The 21,735-nt window shown below is 35.2% G+C and overlaps 1 protein-coding gene across 2 annotated transcripts in view; it reads left to right on the forward strand.

Annotated features, from left to right (window-relative positions):
- LOC149800088 (toll-like receptor 2) overlaps window positions 1-18,617 on the forward strand; it is a 42,363-nt gene extending 23,746 nt beyond the window's left edge. The window contains exons 1-2 of one of the 2 annotated variants that reach the window (XM_089959655.1): window positions 5,575-5,674; window positions 12,240-18,617. In XM_089959655.1, the coding sequence (XP_089815781.1) occupies window positions 12,265-14,481 (2,217 nt within the window). In that variant the 5' untranslated portion in view covers window positions 5,575-5,674; window positions 12,240-12,264 and the 3' untranslated portion in view covers window positions 14,482-18,617. Of the gene's footprint in view, window positions 1-5,574; window positions 5,675-12,239 lie in introns of those variants that run through there. The other variant, XM_089959654.1, reaches the window with a different exon arrangement.
- Window positions 18,618-21,735: the final 3,118 nt, after the last annotated feature.

Raw genomic sequence — 21,735 nt, forward strand, 5'->3', positions numbered from 1 at the left:
TTCGTTTGAATATAGAGAAGACGGTTTCTTTGAGGAATTGTGACATGCTTTTGAGGTGGGTAAGGTGTTGATTACATCAAAAACGCCTTGTTCTGTTGTTAAATTATTAGTTAGCTTGTTATTAGTTTTCGAGTGCATTTCCGCTATTGACAATAGTGCCATGAATCTGTACAAAAAACTTAAAAAGGACTTAGGACATTTGACATCTCGACATCTCAGAATGCCACATGTAACGAACCATTCGCACTAATGCTCCTTAACGAAGTATTGAGGTTGACAACTTTCCTTATACATAATGAAACACTTGTTCCCACTAATCTTTTTTTGTTGAATAATAATAATAATAATAATAATAATAATACAATCTTTATCATCGCCATTTGGACTGTTTCGTCATGATTTAGAAATTGTCAGCGTGCCACTAACTTTTTCAATCAAGTAAAGTTATTGACTGCATTCAGCCCAATATGAACTTCTGAGGATATGTTTAGTGTCTGGAACTACTAAATAATACTTGAATTACTAATTATTAATTGGAATTTGTTTCTCGTTCATTCATTGATGTCATCGGTTTTATCCCTCATGCCAATAAATACACTTTTGTCTATATGTAGACTAATTTTGAACAAATCTCTTGTATTTAATATAAATGATTTCGTTATGTAACACGTGATACCCCTACCCGGTTCGCATTGGTGGTTGTTCGATGTCTCGACGGATGATTGATCCAAAGTTTGATAATTCCGTAACAAATTTGTGCAAGAAGTCCACTGTTCGAGCATTGTAGCCACATTTGCATTGTTTCTGGTGCTACTCATTGTTAAAATCTTTAGAGCATAATATTCCGAAGGTTCGTTTGGTCCGATGGTTCATAAATTCGAAGAAAAAAATTGAAAGATACACAAATCAAAATATTCGTTTGTCCGACTGTATTAAACAATACAATATAAAATAATCAGAATATTCGTTAGTCCGAAAATATCTGATAAATGGTGCACAAGTCCGAAGGTTCTTTGGTATGCAGATATCTGAAATGGGTTCATTCGTTAAAAGATTAAATATTTCCAATATATTTGCATTGGTTGGAAGGGTCATTAGTCCGAACATTTTTAAAACAATATTCTTTCAATTTGTGCACGCTAATATATAAATAAATCCGAACATTATTGAACATAAATCCGAACAGAGTGTCAAGTAGTTTCCATGGGATAAACTCTGTTTAAACCGTACATTTACATACTACGTGGTTTGTCTTAATCAGTACTCATTATTAACAATCTTGAGTAGTATCAAATGTAACACTATTGTATCTCAGTAACTATTTCCAGGCGAGATTTGCTGTTTACTGGCCTGTACAAGTCAAGAGAGGATATGCAAAAGGTGAAAAGAGGCAAACTTTGATGGTTAAAGTGTGTTGCTCAGGGACATGTTTAATTTGTCTGTAAAAATACACATTTAAATACTCTGTATGTCTGTCTCTCTCTCTCTCTCTCCCCACACACACACACACACACACACACACACACACATATATATATATATATATATATATATATATATATATATATATATATATATATATATATATATATATATATATATGTGTGTGTGTTGTCATAACTTTGAATTTTCATCTTCAAGTAACCACTGACCATGAGTTTTTCTAACGTTATATGGTTTTATTCTATTACTGTGATTCACCCTATCTTATAAACTACAGATATGCTAAGATATCGCTTCACCTGATATTAAACAATCGCTTACCACGTCAGAAACTGAATATAATCACTTTCAAATCGTTGCAATGAATCATTGTTTCTAACAGTATTTCATTTTAATAGGTTAAGATAGTTCACAGCCGTTGGAAAAAAGTTATAACATTATATTAATGGTCAACAACAAAACAGTTTAAAGATCATGAAAACAATTCAAATGACTTGGGTGCATACCTGTGTGTACACGGAAAAAGGAAGGAATTGTTGTTTATAAAACTGTGTTACGTCATTCCTTCGCATGGCCTACTATTATACGTCTATTTTATCAAGTCAGTTCCTTTTTTTTGACAGACAAGCCGATACGTCCTATTTTCTTTCTCCAAATTAACACGGCGAGTACGAAGGCCCCAAAAAGAATAAGATTGTGGTGCAAGTTTGTCTGATAATAATAATAATAATAATAATAATAATAATAATTGTTGTTGTGGTTGTAGTGTTTAACGCCATTTTTCAGCACACGATAGGCTATACATGGCGGCCAATATTAATGGTGGAGGAAGAACCCGGGAAAACCCCGGAAAGAACCACCGACCCACGAGAAGCTACTGGCAAGCTTTCTCACATACCGATATTGGCTCAATATGAGACTCGAACCGTAACGGAGAGCGCTTTAGACCACTCGGCCACTCGGGGCCCCACTAATAATAATAATAATAGAGTTTAGTTTCGTTTAAAGAGAGATTATTTCCACAAATGTCGAGAAATGATTTGGGCTGCATATTCTCAAAACTTAGAATAAACATTCCCCTACAATGGATAGGAAATTTACATGGATAGCGGCACAATTGATATGCAAACATATATGAGAGAGAGAGAGAGAGAGAGAGAGAGAGAGAGAGAGAGAGAGAGATAGTTTATTAATGACCTTGCCAGAAAATAAACAGTTGTACAAACACCATAATGAATACGGTGGTTACAAATTGAGAACATAATGTTCTCATCTGTTATTAAATCCTAGAGTTAGTTCTAAATATGAATAGAAAATGAAAGTAGTATTTTGAAGAATCAGTGACACGTTCCTTTATTTTCATGGCATTACTTTCGTTCGCTTTCAATAAAGATGAAAATACTACACTTTAGTCAAGTACATGTTCGATAGAATAAATGATAGTTTAACAATGGAGGAGACGATTTCTTTGAGGAATGGTGACTTACTGTACCGACGTCACATGCCTTTGGGGTGGGTAAGGTGTTGATTAAATCGAAAACGTATAGTTCTGTTATTAACATATTAATCAGCTTGTTTTTAGTTTTCAAGAGCTTATATGCTATATTGTCCTTGATCTCATTAATCTTCGCAAGAACAGCAAACAAGGAATTTGGTCATTCTGCTTTATCGAACTCTCAGAATGCTACATGTAACGAACCATTCACACTAATAATAATTAACGAAGGTGTTTCAGAGGCGTAGCTGGGGGGGGGGGTACATATGTCCCCGGGCGCCAAGGTACAGGGGGGCCAAAATGAGGCTTACAACGTTTCATTATAATAAGTAAACAAGGGTAATATTCAAAAATGTGATTAAACGGGGAGGGGGCTGGGGTGCCAATTTTATAGTTCGTCCCCGGGAGCAAAATATCATAGCTACGCCTCTGAGGTGTTTAGGTTGACAACTTTCCTTTGACAAAATGAAATAATTGTTTAATAATAATAATAATAATAATAATAATGCAATCATTATCATCACCGTTTTGATTGTTTTCGTCATGTTATAGAAATTATCAGCGTGCCACTAACTTTTTAAATCAAGTAGAGGTGTTGACTGCATTCAGCCCAATATGAACTTCTGAGGATACGTTTAGTGTCTGGAACTACTAAATAATACATGAATTACTAATTATTACTTGAACTACCAAATATTACTTGATACTTGTTTCTCGTTCAATCATTGATATCATCGGCTTTATTCCACATTTCAGTAAATATGATTTTGACTATATGTATACTAATTTTGAACAAATCTCTCGTATTTAATATTGCTGAATTTGCTATATTATTAGTCATTACATTCCATTGTGCATTTCCGTCAATTAATGTGATCATGGACTTAAAATTTGCATAAATGCCTAACAATCAGAATTTAATTAATTAATTATTTTATTTATTTTAACCCTGTCTTAATACTTTTGATTGCACACTCTCATGTAATCAAGCTCAATGTTCACCTCAGAATTCAAACAAGTTTGTGTAATATGATAATTAATTATAACTTTTACAAGTTTAGTGTTAGCACAAGAATATACACCGGCAAAAACCTTCATCAAAAATGTTACATTTGTGATTAATGTTTTAGCTAAAGTAGACATAGAAGTGCACATGACGAAGTGACCACGACACAAGTATACCCGGCCGTGGAAACCCCTGTAAATACAGCTGGACGAAAACGATCGGCCGCTGCCCGGTCAGCAGGCTTATAATGGCGTGGAAGCCATTTCGCTGCAGCACAATACTTGTTACAGGAATCGTCTCGAAGACACGGCTGGATGTGATGATGTCTTACTGAGCGATTTAAAAGAGCTCAAACCAAGAAATTTTAGGAAACGAGTAGACCGCACTCTCGTGTGGCATCATTGGGACGAAGCATAAGTTATGCGTCGGTGTTCAGACGAGAGTAGCATCGAAGACGCTGGCAACGGAACTGCATAAACCTGCGCGTAAGCGATATCCACGTGGGAAGGTTGTTGCTGCGACGTTGGATGACATCTGGTCAGCGGATCTCGTCGATATGAGAGATTACAGCTCAAACAACGAGCATTTTAAGTATCTGTTGATGGTCATCGATGTGTTTTGCAAGTACGTTTGGGTAGTTCCTCTGATAGACAAAAAAGAAACTCTATAGTTGACGCGTAGGACAGCATTGTACGTGCATGAAAACCTAAAATGGACCTAATCACCACCCAGTGGTCCAGAATCCCCATGGTTTTCTCATTAGAATACCAAGAGTTTTACATGTTTGGTAGAGAACCCCCATGGCTCTCATCATCCTGGGTCAGACGCCATTATTCTACATAATTTATTTCTTCATAAAGTGGCCAAGAACCCCCTTCATTATCCTACTTTGTAGTACCTCTTTTGTTGATGTCTGACATCAACTCATTCGCACTTTAGTTACCTTGATTGATAGTATTAAAGACAACTATATTTGATCACACCCATTTGCGGGCCACATTTTCAAACACGTAGGCATTAGTAACATATGTCGACCCAGATCATTCGACACACCCGTAGATCCATGTCCACATTGTTGGTTCTACCAATGATTTTAAATATACAGCGCAGAACTGACGTGATGCGCAAAAGTTTCGCGCTACACACGTGTAACGACGCTGTGGGGTGTGAATTTTAACACATTAAATGCTATAAATACTATTTAAAAATCTGTTAATTGTTATCACTCATTCATATGAATTCCTTACATAAATATATTCGTCAGCTAGACACGATATGGAGACACGGATTGGATTATTGACTTGATCAAAGTGATAAAGATCAAAGCGTCACGCACTATTGACTGTGAAAACGATATTTTTTTCTGACAAACAAAAAACATAAATGACACTTGTTCATCCATTAACCTTTACTGGGAGGAACAAAGTTAAATTATTCGGCGGTGGCAGATACCCTTTCTTCTCTTATCCACGTAACGAGAGAGAGAGAGAGAGAGAGCGAGCGAGAGAGATTTCTCAAAATGACCCCTACCCATGACCCTCTAACCCCAGAATAAAACAATCCAGGAACAGTCCACGCTATGGGCATACGAGAGGAATAGGAAGTAAATATAGGCGGGAAACTTATATAAACAAAACTTAGATAAGAACCCAGTCAAATGTACACATATCACTGCTTCAACATTGGGTCAGGATAGGAGTTCTACATTGAATGTGCTGAAGTGCCAATTAGTAAGTAGCTATTATTATTATTATTATTGCTAATTGTTTATAATCTTTCGTACTATATGCACAGGCAACTATTGTATTGTGTCTTTAATATGATTTTCTAATCGCAACTCATCATGGCGTGTAAGCGTCTTGATCACTTCCCGTTGATATTTTCAATGTAAAGGGAATAGACAAAGCAAGCAATGCACTGTGTAATGGGATCACAATAATCATTTAAATGTGGTTGTTGTGCGAATAAAGCTATTTTCAGCACATGATAGGATACACATGGCGGACAGCATAAACGGTTTAGACAGAACACGGGAAAACCCCGGGAAAAACGTTCGACCCACGATAATATAAAGGTAACCGTTCTCACATACACACATTGGTTAAGCCCGAGACCCCAAGCCAGGCGGATATAAATATGGTTATAATGATCGATAAAGGCGCGTGCATTAGACCAGTCATACACCTGAGACCTCAGATCCTTTAGTGTGCTATAGTGTGCTATATGAAACTCTTCTCTCTCTCTCTCTCTCTCTCTCTCTCTCTCTCTCTCATGTGTTGTAGTTAGATACATATGATTTCAACATTGACAGAGTGCACAATACATTCTTTATGGCTTGTAGGTCCTTAGGTTCCTAGGTTTCATGTATGATCGTGCAATTTTATGTGTACATTAACAGTTGTCACTTAATCTAAACCCGATCAAACGAAATGTGTAGTTGCAGTGACCTATTAATTCGCTAAACTGGCTATGAAAATCAATCAGTACAATTTCACTTGGGTTCATTCCTGGTACAGACTTTCATACTTGTATTCGATTATAAATTTGAAAGAAAAGAGAACTATCTTTCGTTTGGATTGACATAATGTTATCTCTTTCACTTCAGCTTTTATATAATCGTATTTTTATTTATAAATTCATGGAGAACAAGACAAGGAGTTAACACGGATAAAGTCACGAAAAAGTTAGTTATTAAGAGAAGCAGCAACAGCTCTCACTACTTGCTCACAGACATGATTACCATTTGAATGCGTATGTAATCCATTCTAGACCATTCCAACTCCTTAACCATCGTTAGTCCCTCAAACAGACATTTTTCTCCATTAGCCTTTCCACGAGATAACCCTCCAGTGCTGATGTGCCATGTACCAAATACGTTGTGGCAACTCATCTTACTCTCGGTTATTTAGCTTAAAACATATATAATGTTTCTAGTCTGAATTTGAACAGTGTTCGTGTAATGTCCTTTCATAATAAATGTTTTTACAAGATATGTATATATGGTTATGTCCACAAACATATGAATTATGAAGGATAAAACAAAGACAGAAGTGACCATGATAATATTATATCTCTTAACTTCATTGGAGAGTATATGCATTTAGCTAGTCTAATACATTTTTATTTCATGGAGAAAATTAGTGAGTTTCAAACTTAGGCAATGCCTTAAAATTCAAAATGTAGTTACATAAATATTTATTTTCAAAGTTACGATGCATTAGGTGATGATAGGCCTTTTCTTACTGTTTATTCGAGCCTAAATACGTAACATAAGATAGTACATACCTAAATAGTCTTCCAAATTTCTCTTTACATTTTTATCTCTCGCCTAATATTAAAGGCTGTGCACTCTTGATCCTGCGCGCCACAGTTTCCACTGATCATGTTATTCCAAGTTAGATGTTAGCTTACTTACGTATAATATTCTTAAACAGTGCTGACATTGTGATGCATTGTTTCATTCATATCATAGGGCGTTTCTTTACTCACAGGTTCTACATTTTGTTTCTTTGGAGAATCTTCACCGGCTCACAAGATAATACTCACCAATAGATCTGCATGGTCGGCATGGCTGATTAAAATATTTGACTCCGATATCACAGTTAAGACATAGATGATGACAGGGATCCATATTTAACGCTAGCAAATGTGATGTACTGTATTCTTAATGCTCTGCCGCGGGTATCGTACTTTCCCAAGCATACGCCTATTGCATTGATTGTCTCCTATTGCTATTGTACTTCTTATATATTTGCAAATTGTATTCTCTAATAGAAATGATGATCCATGTTCTCCATTGATTGCGTGCATACCTTCAATATAGGGTTGCAGAAACAATCTCTGTCGATAATATTGTACGACCATTCGATATAAAATACTTTTAATCTGTGATAGTAATTTCCAAACTTTGGTCAGTACGCTGTGTACTAACTTAATTAGGCCGCATAAGCTAAGATTACCATCATATATTTTTGTGTTAAAATATACTTTTCTTAATTTCAGTATTTTGTGATATCATTCTCCGCTGATCATCGTAACATATTAGTCCAACTCGTAAATAACCGCCTTTTGTACAATAAGATCGAATGATGCAAATTGTTAAGCTCAGTTTGTATATTGACACCATAGTTTCTCTGTATTTGCATGCAAAAATCTTTTCACAAAACTCCTTCAATTGTTTTTAAACTAATATGAAATAATGGCTTTTCATCGTAAGCATGACCAAGGCTACACAATTTCTATTCCAAGATGATTTCTAAATCAGTTCATTTATCAAGATACGGATACATATTAGAAAAATCACAGGTGTTGTCCTATATCAGGTACCAAATTCTAAAATTGCCATTATAACACTACGTCTGAGGTAGGATATACAGCAATTGTCATTTGCTACTTTGTGTAGAAAGAGATTTTCGCTCTTATGCAAAAATAGTAACAGTTTCAGATAGAACAATACCTTAATTCATATCTTTATTGCTCATAATTTACCAGCAACCATCGTGATCTTTGCTAGTGTTACAACTTGATGGTCACAAACTAACAGAAACAAGCAAGGCCAACACATTTTGTAAAACTTCTAATTTAATTATCAAAGTTATAAATGAAAATATGAGCTGACCTTACAATATTATGAAGTTAATCCAAAATATTCTTGACAAAGTTCTATAAAAGTCGAAAAGAATGAAGGTTTCCGTTTAAATTTTAAAACTGGGTGTTTACTGGTCTGCCGAGAATCATACCGTTGTCAACATGATGTCGTTCAGAACTTCTTTAAATAATTCACAATAGCTCCAGAATAATATTGTAGTTCCAATAATGAGCACTTTCTATTTCCACTGAACAATCCAAACAAATGTTTAGCCTCTCGATAATATCTAAGCATGACAGAAAACGCTTCTGCAGATTTACAACAGAAACGCAAGAAATAGCAATGACTCCCAAGTTGGAATGAATGTGATTGCCTAGTTATCTCCTTATTTACACTGTGTGTAACGATTATACATCACAATATACCCTACGTGTCGGATCTTACTACTCATTTTACTTCGAAATTGACTTTTCATGTGACCTACTCCATCCAATGGGAAGTTACTGAATTCTTCTAGAATGGTCCAAAGCCCATTAGACAATGAGACATTAATTCAAAAGCGTCATTAAGTCTGAATATTAAAATTATTATTAGTAATTGTCAACACATACGTAATCATCAATTTATACATCCTATTCAATTTTACGCTCTTAACAAACCCTATGTCACGTAGGTAAAATCTCACTAAAGATATTCTGCACAACATACAGCCATGAAGACATTTACAAAAAGTTAATAAAATCATGAACAAGGAGCTACGAAAAATGTAGAAATGCATAACACTAGTACAAGCAGAATATGCTCTAGTAAGAAAATAAATCCAATCTATATACATGCATCACATTCTAGCTTAATTCTGGAAAATAGACAAATATATTAATTTATGTTGGCTGTGCTATATAAAGTGTGTTTTTTAGGGAAATAACGTACACAGTTTAAGCAGGAACGTTGGTGCTAATCAAGGATGATCGACCCACTTCCTCATCAACCCATTATCTAAAGAAACAGTGTTTTGGGCAGTGCTGTCTTGCCGATAAAAAGTTGCGTCCCTTTGGAAGAGAAATCAATTAACCAGTGCGGAAGTTTTTACGTGTCCGGTTGCATTTTAGATCAGTCGATGCCCACGATGTCTAGATACAATGATTCAGAAGACATTCAAAAACATGCAAAAGACAAAGATGACTAAGAGCAAGGCCAACCATTTCTGTTAGTAATATTTTAAACCAATATAGCCTAATTAGAGCGTATATCTGAATTTAGATACGTATTAGTTATCATCCTCCTTTGCGCAGAAAGTAACTATCACTCTTAGATGAAGAAAAACATAATATTAACTTCGGACCTTAATCTATATTCTTTATATATGTTTTCACACTAAAGTCTGGGTGGGCAGAGTTAACAAAAATATCAAATTGCAGAAGTAGGCGCAACGAGACATAAATTATCATTGAATTCATTGGCATAGTTTGATCTTATTTTTCAAACGTTTTAACGGGTTTCGCAACCGTCAGTATGGTTCTGCTTTATTGTTATAGAACATAAATATACTTTTTTCGACTTGAGTTTAAGCACTACTACAAATAAGTTGGCGGCATCATATCGAACACATATGGATTATCTCTCTCTCTCTCTCTCTCTCTCTCTCTCAAACACACACACACACACACACACACACACACACACACACACAGAGCCATGAGTGTCTCTGTGTGAGTGTATTTCAAGTGAGTCTCAGAAAGATAAAGAAAAAGCTGGAATCGTAATACCTATCATCGAAATATTCTCATTATCAGAACGAATGAATCGTCTGTTTTCATAAACATCTAATATCCAAACTGTTCTTTTACTATATAACTAAAGTATTTCCGCTTTTCGCTCAGCAACAAAAATTCATGGGGTTACCTTCACGAGATATTCCTTTTGATATCATACTTTTAACACCCGCAATATTATATTAAAAATGGATTCTGGCTTTATTATTATTATTATTATTATTATTATTATTATTATTATTATTATTATTATTATTATTTGTTCATAAGGACGTTTCCTTCATCATACACTTGAACCGTTCCAGCAGTATTCTCTGTCATATATTTTATCACTATTTGGCAAGTTTTAGCAACCTCTGTGTTTGGATCCCTATGTGGATTTTTGCAGCACTTTCTTTTTATCTGATAGTTTAATCTTTAGGCAATGGAAAGGTTTAGTTGTTCTACTCTAGACTTTCAGACATTCTGTCAAGCTTTATTTCCTAAGAATAACTGCATTGGTGCCATTTTGACATCAATTTTTGAATAAGAAAGGACATAGATCAAAGTTAGCAAACTCGGATGCAATTAAACTTGTATTGTGCATTCAGGGTCAAATAGAATGCAATGAAATCATCCTAGTACTTTTCAGGTAAATCCTTAAACTTTTTGGATCCTTGATATAACTTATTTACCTAGTATGCAACTTCTAGATAGGATTTATATTTGTAAGAAAGTGTCAGGGTTTCAGTGCACCTCTGAGGTGTCGGTACCAGGATGGTCTAATGGGTCGTTATTAATGTATGATATCATGAACTTATGTCGCCATGACTGTCAAATTATAAATCTTCTAGAGTATTCTGGGATTGACTAGATATTTTTCTCAAACTCTCCCTGGGTTTCTACTATTAAAATAAACTATGCGATATTCCTACATCATGTGGAATTCTCCGATAGTAATTTATTCATACGTTTGGGGAAACGAACTTCAAACAAATTGCAGATTTGTTTGTTGTATCCAGGATTGCACTAACAAATTTGTGTTATGGTCTTTTACATGGTTTGAACATATTACAACAAAAGCTTCCTTATTACAACCACAAACACGAGATTTAAAGGTGGACTTTTCTCGGCGGATATATTATTACTCTGGACAGGGTTCCTTAATGACACTATAAATGGAATGGATATATCTAGTATTGATAAATGATCCCATTTCCGGGGCTGTTGCAGAATTGAAGGTTTTATCATGATTTCTTTCTTATTTGAGCGGGTCATTGTAGATCAGTTAGTAAGGCGTCGGACTCGCAATCCATTGATCACGGGTTTGATGTCCGCCAGACCAGCCTGGGTTAGTTGACTCAGTGTACCATTGGGAAAGGCACTTATCTCCCATTTCCTTCGTATGATATAGCCAACAATGTATGCAACGTACTCTAAAATTAACAACAAACTCCTTCACGTGAAAGAAGTGAATATATCCAGTGTGTCTGCAGAAGAAAATACTTTAGAGTGTACGTGTATTGGGATCGTCTGCATGTGAATGTATCATATCGTATTGCCTTTTTGCCCCATCATTCTACTTACTCTATTAAATATCGTCCATTCTAACCTGGTTGTCACTTGATCATTATTGGAAACTGCTTCACGCCATCAATTGGGTTTTGCAACTGGTAGATTGACTTATATGTATGCCAAGAATCACAACAAAATTAGAGTGTAATGCGAAGAAACCAAATCTTTGTAATTAATCTACGCAACACTGTTTTCAAATAGAAGAAGAGCCAATTTATATGAAGATCTCTCTCTCTCTCTCTCTCTCTCTCTCTCTCTCTCTCTCTATATATATATATATATATATATATATATATATATATATATATATATATATATATATATATATATATATGAAGAAGTTTCAAGTATGCATATTGAGAGCATTTCATTCTGTTCCAGGTGTATTTCTGACCGTTAGTAGAAGATGGGCCAAAGATTGTTCATTCCTGGATCTTTAGTTACCATGCTCGTTCTTTTTCTCGTACAAGAGCGTGCAACCGTAAAGGTCAATCCATGCCGAGAAGACTGCATGGATGTCAAGTGTCCAGCATACTGCAACTGCACCAATATAAGCGTCAGCTGCCATGATCGGAACGTAACATATATTCCACTCATTCCCTGTGGAATACAAAGTTTAAATCTTTATAACTGTAACATAAGCAGACTGAGTGTACATGAAATCAGCAATCTCACGTGTTCGTTTGAAACTTTAACAATCATGAACCTGAGTGATAGTAAAATTAAGCAGATTGAAGGGGATGTATTTACTAATCTGACACAGCTGGAAGTCGTTGATCTGAGTTCAAACAAAATTGTTGAAACCCTTCGATCCATTCAAAGAGCCCTTGGCAGTCTCAACAGAGCACCATTAAACACATTAAAGTTAGACCGTCTTTGGACGGAGGATGGACTCGTGCGGGAAATCTTTAAATACTTCAGTGGTAGTCACCTAACCTATCTAAGCATGCGTGAAAACCAAATAATAGAATTCGAGGACAAAGTTTTAGAAAATTTCACGAAACTCCTCCATCTTGATTTGCACAGCAATTGGATCAACAAGATTAATCTTAGTTCAGGAATTGAGACCTTAGAACTGTTCAATCTGTCTCACAACCAGATTAATATCTTTCCTCCAGTCTTCTGTGATAAGCAAACCGGACAAACACGTTACAAAAACCTAAAGAATCTTGATTTATCCTGGAATCAAATAATTGTTCCTTCTTCACCGAGCTGGAACTGTCTTAAAACTCTAAAATCCTTCAATCTGAGCAGAAATGACATGGAAGACATTACCAACAATGACAGTTTTGCAAATTTGACCTCCTTGGAAGCTTTAATCTTGAGTGAAATGCGTACAACCTTGAGGAGAATACGATGTGAAGCCATCAAAAGTGATTCACTACAACACTTAGATCTAAGTGGAAATGGTCTGAACTTTGAAGTCGATAAGGAGATTGCCAGTGATATATTCAATTATTTACCTAACTTGACGTCATTAGATGTGTCAGATAATGACTTCGGCAGCGTCGGTATCCATAAATTAACTAACCTATCCCACTTAGAGACGCTGATTATGAGACATGTTTCTCTACGTCAATTACCGGAGGACTTCCTTCAACACTTTCCAAACCTGATGTATTTGGATTTACATAGAAATAAAATTGAACAGTTTTCGGCCAATGCCTTTGAGAACGTCACAAATTTAAAGTTTTTGAACCTATCCTCCAATCTCATCAGTAATTTTCCAGCACCGCCTTTCCTTTCAGCCACACTCAAAAGTCTAGAAACGTTTGACTTTGCTTACAACTATTTTCAATGTGACTGCGAGATTGTCAAATTGCAGAAATGGATAAACGATGTGCTAGGCGACCCCAACAAACTTAATCTATTTTCTCGATATCCTGACGACTATTGGTGCTACAATCCAAAATCGCTGTACCAAGTACCTCTGAAAGACGCTAAACCGGACCATTGCACAAATAACAAATATCAGCTTGTATTAAGCATTGTCTGTTCTGGCATTATTTGTTTGGTCTTCACGGTGGTCATCGTTGTAGCTTACGTCTACAGATGGGAAATCAAATTTCTTCTTCACAAGATGCGTCAAAAAAGGCGCGATGGATACCAACGCCTGCCATCAACCTTTGTATACAACACTTACGTGGCCTATGCTGAAAAAGACAGTGCCTGGGTCATCCACGACCTTTTGAAGGAATTAGAAGAAGATAAGTACAATGTTTATATCAGAGATCGCTATTCTGTCCCGGGCGTGGCAAGATGCGATGAGATAGTTGATAACATATATAAAAGTACAACAGTGATCCTTGTCTTGTCCAAGAACTTTATGGCATGCCAGTGGTGTAACTACCAACTGAATGTGGCTCAAGCGCGAGCAGTAGAATTAGGTCAGCACTTCATTATTCCAGTCCTCCTAGAAGGTATATCCACCAGACATATGAATACGTCCGTGCAACACCTCTTCACAACTTTACGACCGATCGAGTGGGCACAACAGAGCACAAAAAACAGGCTGTTCTGGTCCCAACTGAAGATTGCCCTAAAGGAAGAAATAGACCATGGGTTCGAAGACACCGGTTATCAGTCATTGAACTCCGAGCAGGCTTCATTGACCTATCAGTAATCTGATATTACTTGTAATGTCTCTATCGGACTGGGTTTTGGTACCGTGTTCAATGACTTGACGTGGGCTCGATTTTCTGCTTTCAGACTGATAATGTCAAAATCAAACCATGAAATGTCCTGTAAATGTAACACTTGTCTGCAGGAGCCAAAGCTATAGATATTCAAATTTCTACTTACCTCGCGCATTTTTGAGAAGATTCGTTGCATTTAAAAATGTCCATATATGGTTTGTGTACAAAATCTTTAATTTCTAGTATATCCATTTTGGACTGAGTTATGTACCGAAGATAAAACGTTCTGAGCATTGGTTTCAACTGAATGGTTTGGCCATCGCCTCTAAGAAGTCATTCTATATGTGTATCAGCTTAAACAAAACTCCAAATAGTTCTTTAATTTGATCTAACTTTATTCTATGCTTTTGAAATCCAGTAGCTTTCAAAGGCCATAAATATTATGAAAGTTAGTGATGACTGTTCATTTGGGAGTCAGACTGTTTCTAGATCAGCTTGGGTTTGGTTGAGCTAATTTTACTACATTATCTAGTGTTCATTTGTATCAATGATCACTCTGGTATTACTCTCGTGCTAATTTTACCTTTCAGCTGCATAAAATGCTAAGCACATGCCTCTTAAAATACCGTCCACACCGATTAGAATAGGCCCCATAGTTCCATATACATTGAAATAGGCCCCATAGTTCCATATACATTGAAATAGGCCCCATAGCTCCATATACGTTGAAATAGGCCCCCTAGCTCCATATACATTGAAATAGGCCCCATAGCTCCATATACGTTGAAATAGGCCCCATAGCTCCATATACATTGAAATAGGCCCCACTCCACATACATTGAAATAGGCTCCATAGCTCCATATACATTGAAATAGGCCCCACTCCACATACACTGAAATAGGCTCCATAGCTCCATATACATTGAAATAGGCCCCATAGCTCCATATACATTGAAATAGGCCCCATAACTCCACATACATTGAAATAGGCCCCATAACTCCACACACATTAAAATAGGCCCCATAGCTCCATATACATTGAAATAGGCCCCATAGCTCCATATACATTGAAATAGGCCCCATAGCTCCATATACGTTGAAATAGGCCCCCTAGCTCCATATACATTGAAATAGGCCCCATAGCTCCATATACGTTGAAATAGGCCCCATAGCTCCATATACATTGAAATAGGCCCCACTCCACATACATTGAAATAGGCTCCATAGCTCCATATACATTGAAATAGGCCCCACTCCACATACACTGAAATAGGCTCCATAGCTCCATATACATTGAAATAGGCCCCATAGCTCCATATACATTGAAATAGGCCCCATAACTCCACATACATTGAAATAGGCCCCATAACTCCACACACATTAAAATAGGCCCCATAGCTCCATATACATTGAAATAGGCCCCATAGCTCCATATACATTGAAATAGGCCCCATAACTCCACATACATTGAAATAGGCCCCATAACCGTTAAAAATGGCCACAAGCATATTACACTAGGTTCTATATCCAATAAAAAAAGCTTCCTTACCCATTAAAAGTAGCTCTTTATTCGTTGAAATAGGCTTTATACCAATTAAAATAACCTCCACACCCATTAAAATAGGCTTTATACCAATTAAAATAACCTCCACACCCATTAAAATAGGCTTTATACCAATTAAAATAACCTCCACACCCATTAAAATAGGCTTTATACCAATTAAAATAACCTCCACACCCATTAAAATAGGCTTTATACCAATTAAAATAACCTCCACACCCATTAAAATAGGCTACGAAGCTATTAAAGTCGATTTCATGCGCAATAACATAGGGTGCATTGCAGCTTCTTAGACAATTCGCTAGCAAGTTACTGATCGTTGTGAGACAAAATTAAAGTTTAAAAATACGATTGTTTTAACCAAATTGTAATTTAATCTTGACATCCATGTTATGCCAAAGTAGAGTATCATAAAATGTTACTTGTCCATATATTGATAAGTTTCAATAGAAGCCTATTGAAGACTTTAGAGTTTCAGAGTTTAGTGTTTATTTTATTCCTATTGATGTATTCATCTACCTGTAAAGTAGGATTTCAGTCAATGTGCACAAGCTCAGGTAAAGGCTCTTTTCTTGTTTCTATTACTTATTGTTCTCTGCAGAAGAATACCAATTAGTGTGTACAATGTTGTTGTGAACATTTAAGTGTTATACTTTCTACTGTTAAAGATAACATTTTCAATAAGAGCACATTATAAGATCATGTTAGGTCATGCTGGTAATAAAGTTATCTTTTTGCAGTACAGCTGAGATCTGGTCCTTTAAGACTCAACTAGAATTTGCATCGAGTCATGCTTAAGCATAATATTTACCGACATTATAAGCAAAGAAAGTTACAAAAATGCTTCTTTGTTTGTTGTATTTTTTTCAATTGATGTATGATTTGCAAACTTTGTTCGAGATTCAAATAATTTATTTCAGTTGTCCAATACTATATATAATCATTATTAAAACTACATTTGTTGGGATAGCTTACAGGGTCAAGGACTCGATAAAGCCAGCCTGTGTTAGGTGCCTCCAGTGTATTTTGGCAAAACACTTTCCTTCCATTTCTTTGGCATGATATAATAAACTAACTGGTTTAAATGTCGTTAAAGCCATATAAACAAACAACCAAGTTCCAATTTTCATGGTGGATTTATCATCATAAAAGGGTGTGTGTGCATGGTATTTATAGAACTGGTTTTAGCCACAGGATGGATTTTGTGTCCTTTTTATATAATTGTTTCTGTCTTTGTTATTGCCACTATTTCATGTTTCAAATATGTAATGGACTAGAACTGACCGATCAGGAACTGTCATCGACCACGGGCCATGCATATCACCAGATGAAAAAGAACATTTGCTTGATCCAGTATGAACTCTTCATGTTTATCAGTCTGGTATAAGATATATAAACAAAATTCGCTCCACAGTGCATTCAATATAATATCCATTATATTGCTAATTAATTTTCTGGTAATTTTAGCAAAACTTTCAGCATATAAAACAAAATTTTGCTCCAACCCATCCACAAAAACATTATAAATACATTACACTGTGTATTCGATCTCCAATATGTGTCAAGCCCCCAAACTCGGTAATGAATAGATCAGTTCTATTGGACATGTTCCAATAGCTGATTCAACTGAATTTTGTTGACTCGGTGTTGTTTGTGTAAATAGTTGTATTAATTCTGTTGTTTGTGTAAATAGTTGTATTAATTCTGTTGTTTGTGTAAATAGTTGTATTAATTCTGTTGTTTGTGTAAATAGTTGTATTCATTCTGTTGTTTGTGTAAATAGTTGTATTCATTCTGTTGTTTGTGTAAATAGTTGTATTCATTCTATTATCTATTAGTAGGACACTGAATAGGACTTCCAAGACGGTATAACACAAATTTTGTACACCCTGCTGTATAAACCCTGTGGGTTTTGTTCAACAAAGATTCACACAGTAAGGCAAGCTAAATATTTCTAGCTGTCTTTGCTTTGGCCACCTTGTTGTACTGCATGAACCTGTTCTCAATCAGAACGTACATATAGTGCTCAGCACGTGTATATTGTGTTATGGCTGCCCTGATTAGAAGTGGGTGTTAAGTGAATGTAACATGTTTCCGATATTTTCATAATTTAGCTGCTTGATTAATACTTGCTAAAAGTATCAATATTTGTTCAAATTGTTTGGCTGTTTAAGATTTTGAAAATGATATGTTCGTTGTTTTTCTAAATTAAATATTTAAAGACCATTTTATCAAGATTATTTTTCTCTGAAAACCCTAAAATACCAACCCATTGTCTTAATATCAAGGTAGAATTTACAATTCTGCACGATTTGTATTCTGGAAGTATATTTAAGATAGGATACCCCAAAAATAATTGGTGTCGCCTATGTACTTGAACTATTCGCTACTGCACACTATAGTTATGTGTTCTGGTCATGAAAATCTGCTTTATATTTTGAATTATATTTCGTTCATTTGCAATCACCGATATCAATCAAATTCGTGAATATCTAAAATGGTCTGATAAGTAGAATTGCTTATTGCTTTTTGTATTGTGACAATAAAGAACACAAATGGTGAGTTAGTTGACATACTAATGGCGAAGCGGTAGATCAACCTGTATTACCCCCTGCTGTATAACTGTTTAAACCATGTGGTTTATATTTCATAAATAAGTCACATTTAATCTCTCTCTCTCTCTCTCTCTCTCTCTCTCTCTCTCATGCAGGACTGCATGCACCGATTCCAAAAAAGAACGCGCATGTAGTGATGAATACGTGCATACATGACTCCTGTAAGTAGAAATGGATATTAAATTTATGTCTAATTGCTTACGTTATCGGAATGTAGGTGTTTCACTTAATATATATCAAACATGTCATTCTTTTATAACATTGTTTGACATTTTAAGATTTTGAAAATTAAATATTCGTTAATTTCGCAAATTTAAGTTGAAAAGAAAACGTTCTTACTCCGATTGTGTGCTATTCTGAAACCTTAATATAAAAACATACTGTCATGATATTAACTTAGAATTTACCTTTTGCACGACTTTAATTCCGGAAATATATGCAACAGGATATGCACAAAATTGATATCCCCGAAGTACATACAATGTTCATGACTGAATACTAAATAAAAATGTATTCTGTTAATATAGATGTTGAAAAGTCGCCCCAAAATCATAGCTATTCATTTCGTTTTATTACATTGCCTCTTGAATTATTCATTGCAGGGGTCGGCAACCTACGGCACGCTTGCCACATGGTGGCACGTCAAGTGGTTTTGTGTTGCACGTCAAGAGGTTTTGTGTGGCACGCGATAGGCAGCTCTTACTAATATTGTGTAATTAATCCGGCAAAAAGTAGCATGCTATGTAAAAGTGGTTGCCCACCCCTCTTATATTACCTAATGGAGATTATAATTCATGGCAATTAACATTCACAACGAGAATCGAATATCAGCTAATCCCCTTCTTTTTCTATAACAAATGTTTACTTAGGCCCTGTAATATGTCGGACCATTATTACCATTCATCGCGGAATTGTAGTTTGCTGTTGTTGATGCTGTTTCGTACTGTCACCATAATTATATGTGGTGTCCAAGATGGTAAACAATTCAGCGCAGCCCCATTTACTATTTATTACATCGTATATCAGACTTTTATAGTTTCCTAATTTCTCTCATATTTTACGTCTCCATTCATCAAGAACAGACTTTTCATTGTAACTATTTATTTAACTATTTATTTTAGATTAACCTTTCTATTTTCAATGGAATTTAATCTTCCGTCTTATTTTAATAATATCTGAATTATATCACCAAATTGATTTTAATAGAAACAAACCTGGCTTTGAATGACTGACATACGTGGGGATTACCCGAAAGCTTCACTCCATTTGTTCGTCCACTAACTTCACTGACGTGCATCAGACCCCCCCCCCCCCCCATCAACTATGTCAAACGCTTAGTGAGTTGTAAATACCCGAGAAAGCTCTAATTAACATTCATTAAGAATTATTTGAAAGAAAATATTACAATGCTTACGGTTTGAAATGCGTTATTGTCACCAAAACATTATGTTCAAATTAATTCTAAATCTGGACACACAGAATACTATCCCTGTGTTTTCATAAAACACGATATGTCGGCCGCCTCTGTGTATGTCTTTGAAAAGATGTAATGTTTATGCATCGGGCTATGAAAACGGAATACATCAATTTACACTCATTCTGTAAGCAATTTTAACAAGCAACTAGATCAGGATAAAATTTATTTTTTGTAGAAAATTCAATGCAACAATGTCACTAAATGGCAAGATATATCAAGTAAATTAACCTAACTTTTTTTTTTAAATTGAAAAGTTCAATATCTTATCAATTTAATAAGTCATTAAGTTGAAGAGAAACAACAATTAATAGTATGTAGTGTGTTGACAACATTTGCTTTATGGAACAAAAATTACTGCAAAATTTGAAAAAGATACTGTACATCGGGGAAATTTTGGGACAATCTCACTCGAGTAGCAAGTTGACAAGTTGATTAACATACCATACAGTAGGTGTTGAACAACTTCTTGTAAAATTATAAACTTGGAGTAGGATAAAGTATTGTTTTAAGGCAAATATTTCTATCTTTTAAATAATTTATATATCTGGATGATTCTAAAAGACACATATGAAATATGTTATTCTTGGTTACAAGTTAAAGAAGGTCACAGGGTGGGTCTTTATGTTGACAGTGATAAATTACATATACAAATACATTTAGAATAGAAATATGCGATACATTTTGCAAATGTTATGAATATTACATACCTCAATCAAAGGACGATATTTCTTTCTTGATACAAGTTCGAGCTTCGACAAAAAACAACACGTGATATAAATATTTACAGAAATGACGTATCCTTGCCCAGATCATATATATATATATATATATATATATATATATATATATATATATATATATATATATATATATATATATATATATCGTCAACCTGGGGCGACTTTTCCAGATACGTTGGGGCGAGTTATCCATGGGGCGATTTTCTCCCACGGCAAGTTCTCCATTGAGCGAGTTCTCCATGTAACGTGATAAGTAATGGGTACCCATTTAAATACCTTTCTTCCAAATATTACATTCGATGAATGCTTTGACATACTGACATTACTAAAAAAAACTGCATTGGAATGTTATTTGGTGAAATATCTGTTCCAGTTTAATCGAATCAATATATAATCAAAAGTGTTGGGTTATTTGTAGTCAAAACGTGTCTGGAATCTTTTCCGCGATCTTGAAGACAGTTCTTTACAAAGTGTGCCAAAAGAAGCTTTTTTCAATTACCAAACTATAAATATGTAATTATGTATCATTATGGCGTAGAAATATCTGCGTGTGCAAATGTATTAAGCAAAAGCTAGACTTGATTCTGACGTTAATATTGGCACTGCAAAACCTTTACTGCTCTGGGAATTTTCCTGCTGGCATTTTCGTCATATCTGGTAACGAACACTTGCTTTGACGCTTATATGGAAAATTGTAATGTGATATGCCATCGATATGTAAAATAATTATTAGTTCTGATTTATTACATTCCCCCTATATTAGTATGAATTTTGATGTTAAGCATTTAAAATGCCATTTAGGAAATCGACAATAAAAACATTGGGCTGAAACATAAAGGCAAAAAAAT

This window comes from Sinohyriopsis cumingii, chromosome 5 (assembly GCF_028554795.1).
Source record: "Sinohyriopsis cumingii isolate HCF-2022 chromosome 5, ASM2855479v2, whole genome shotgun sequence".
NCBI lineage: Eukaryota > Metazoa > Mollusca > Bivalvia > Unionida > Unionidae > Sinohyriopsis > Sinohyriopsis cumingii.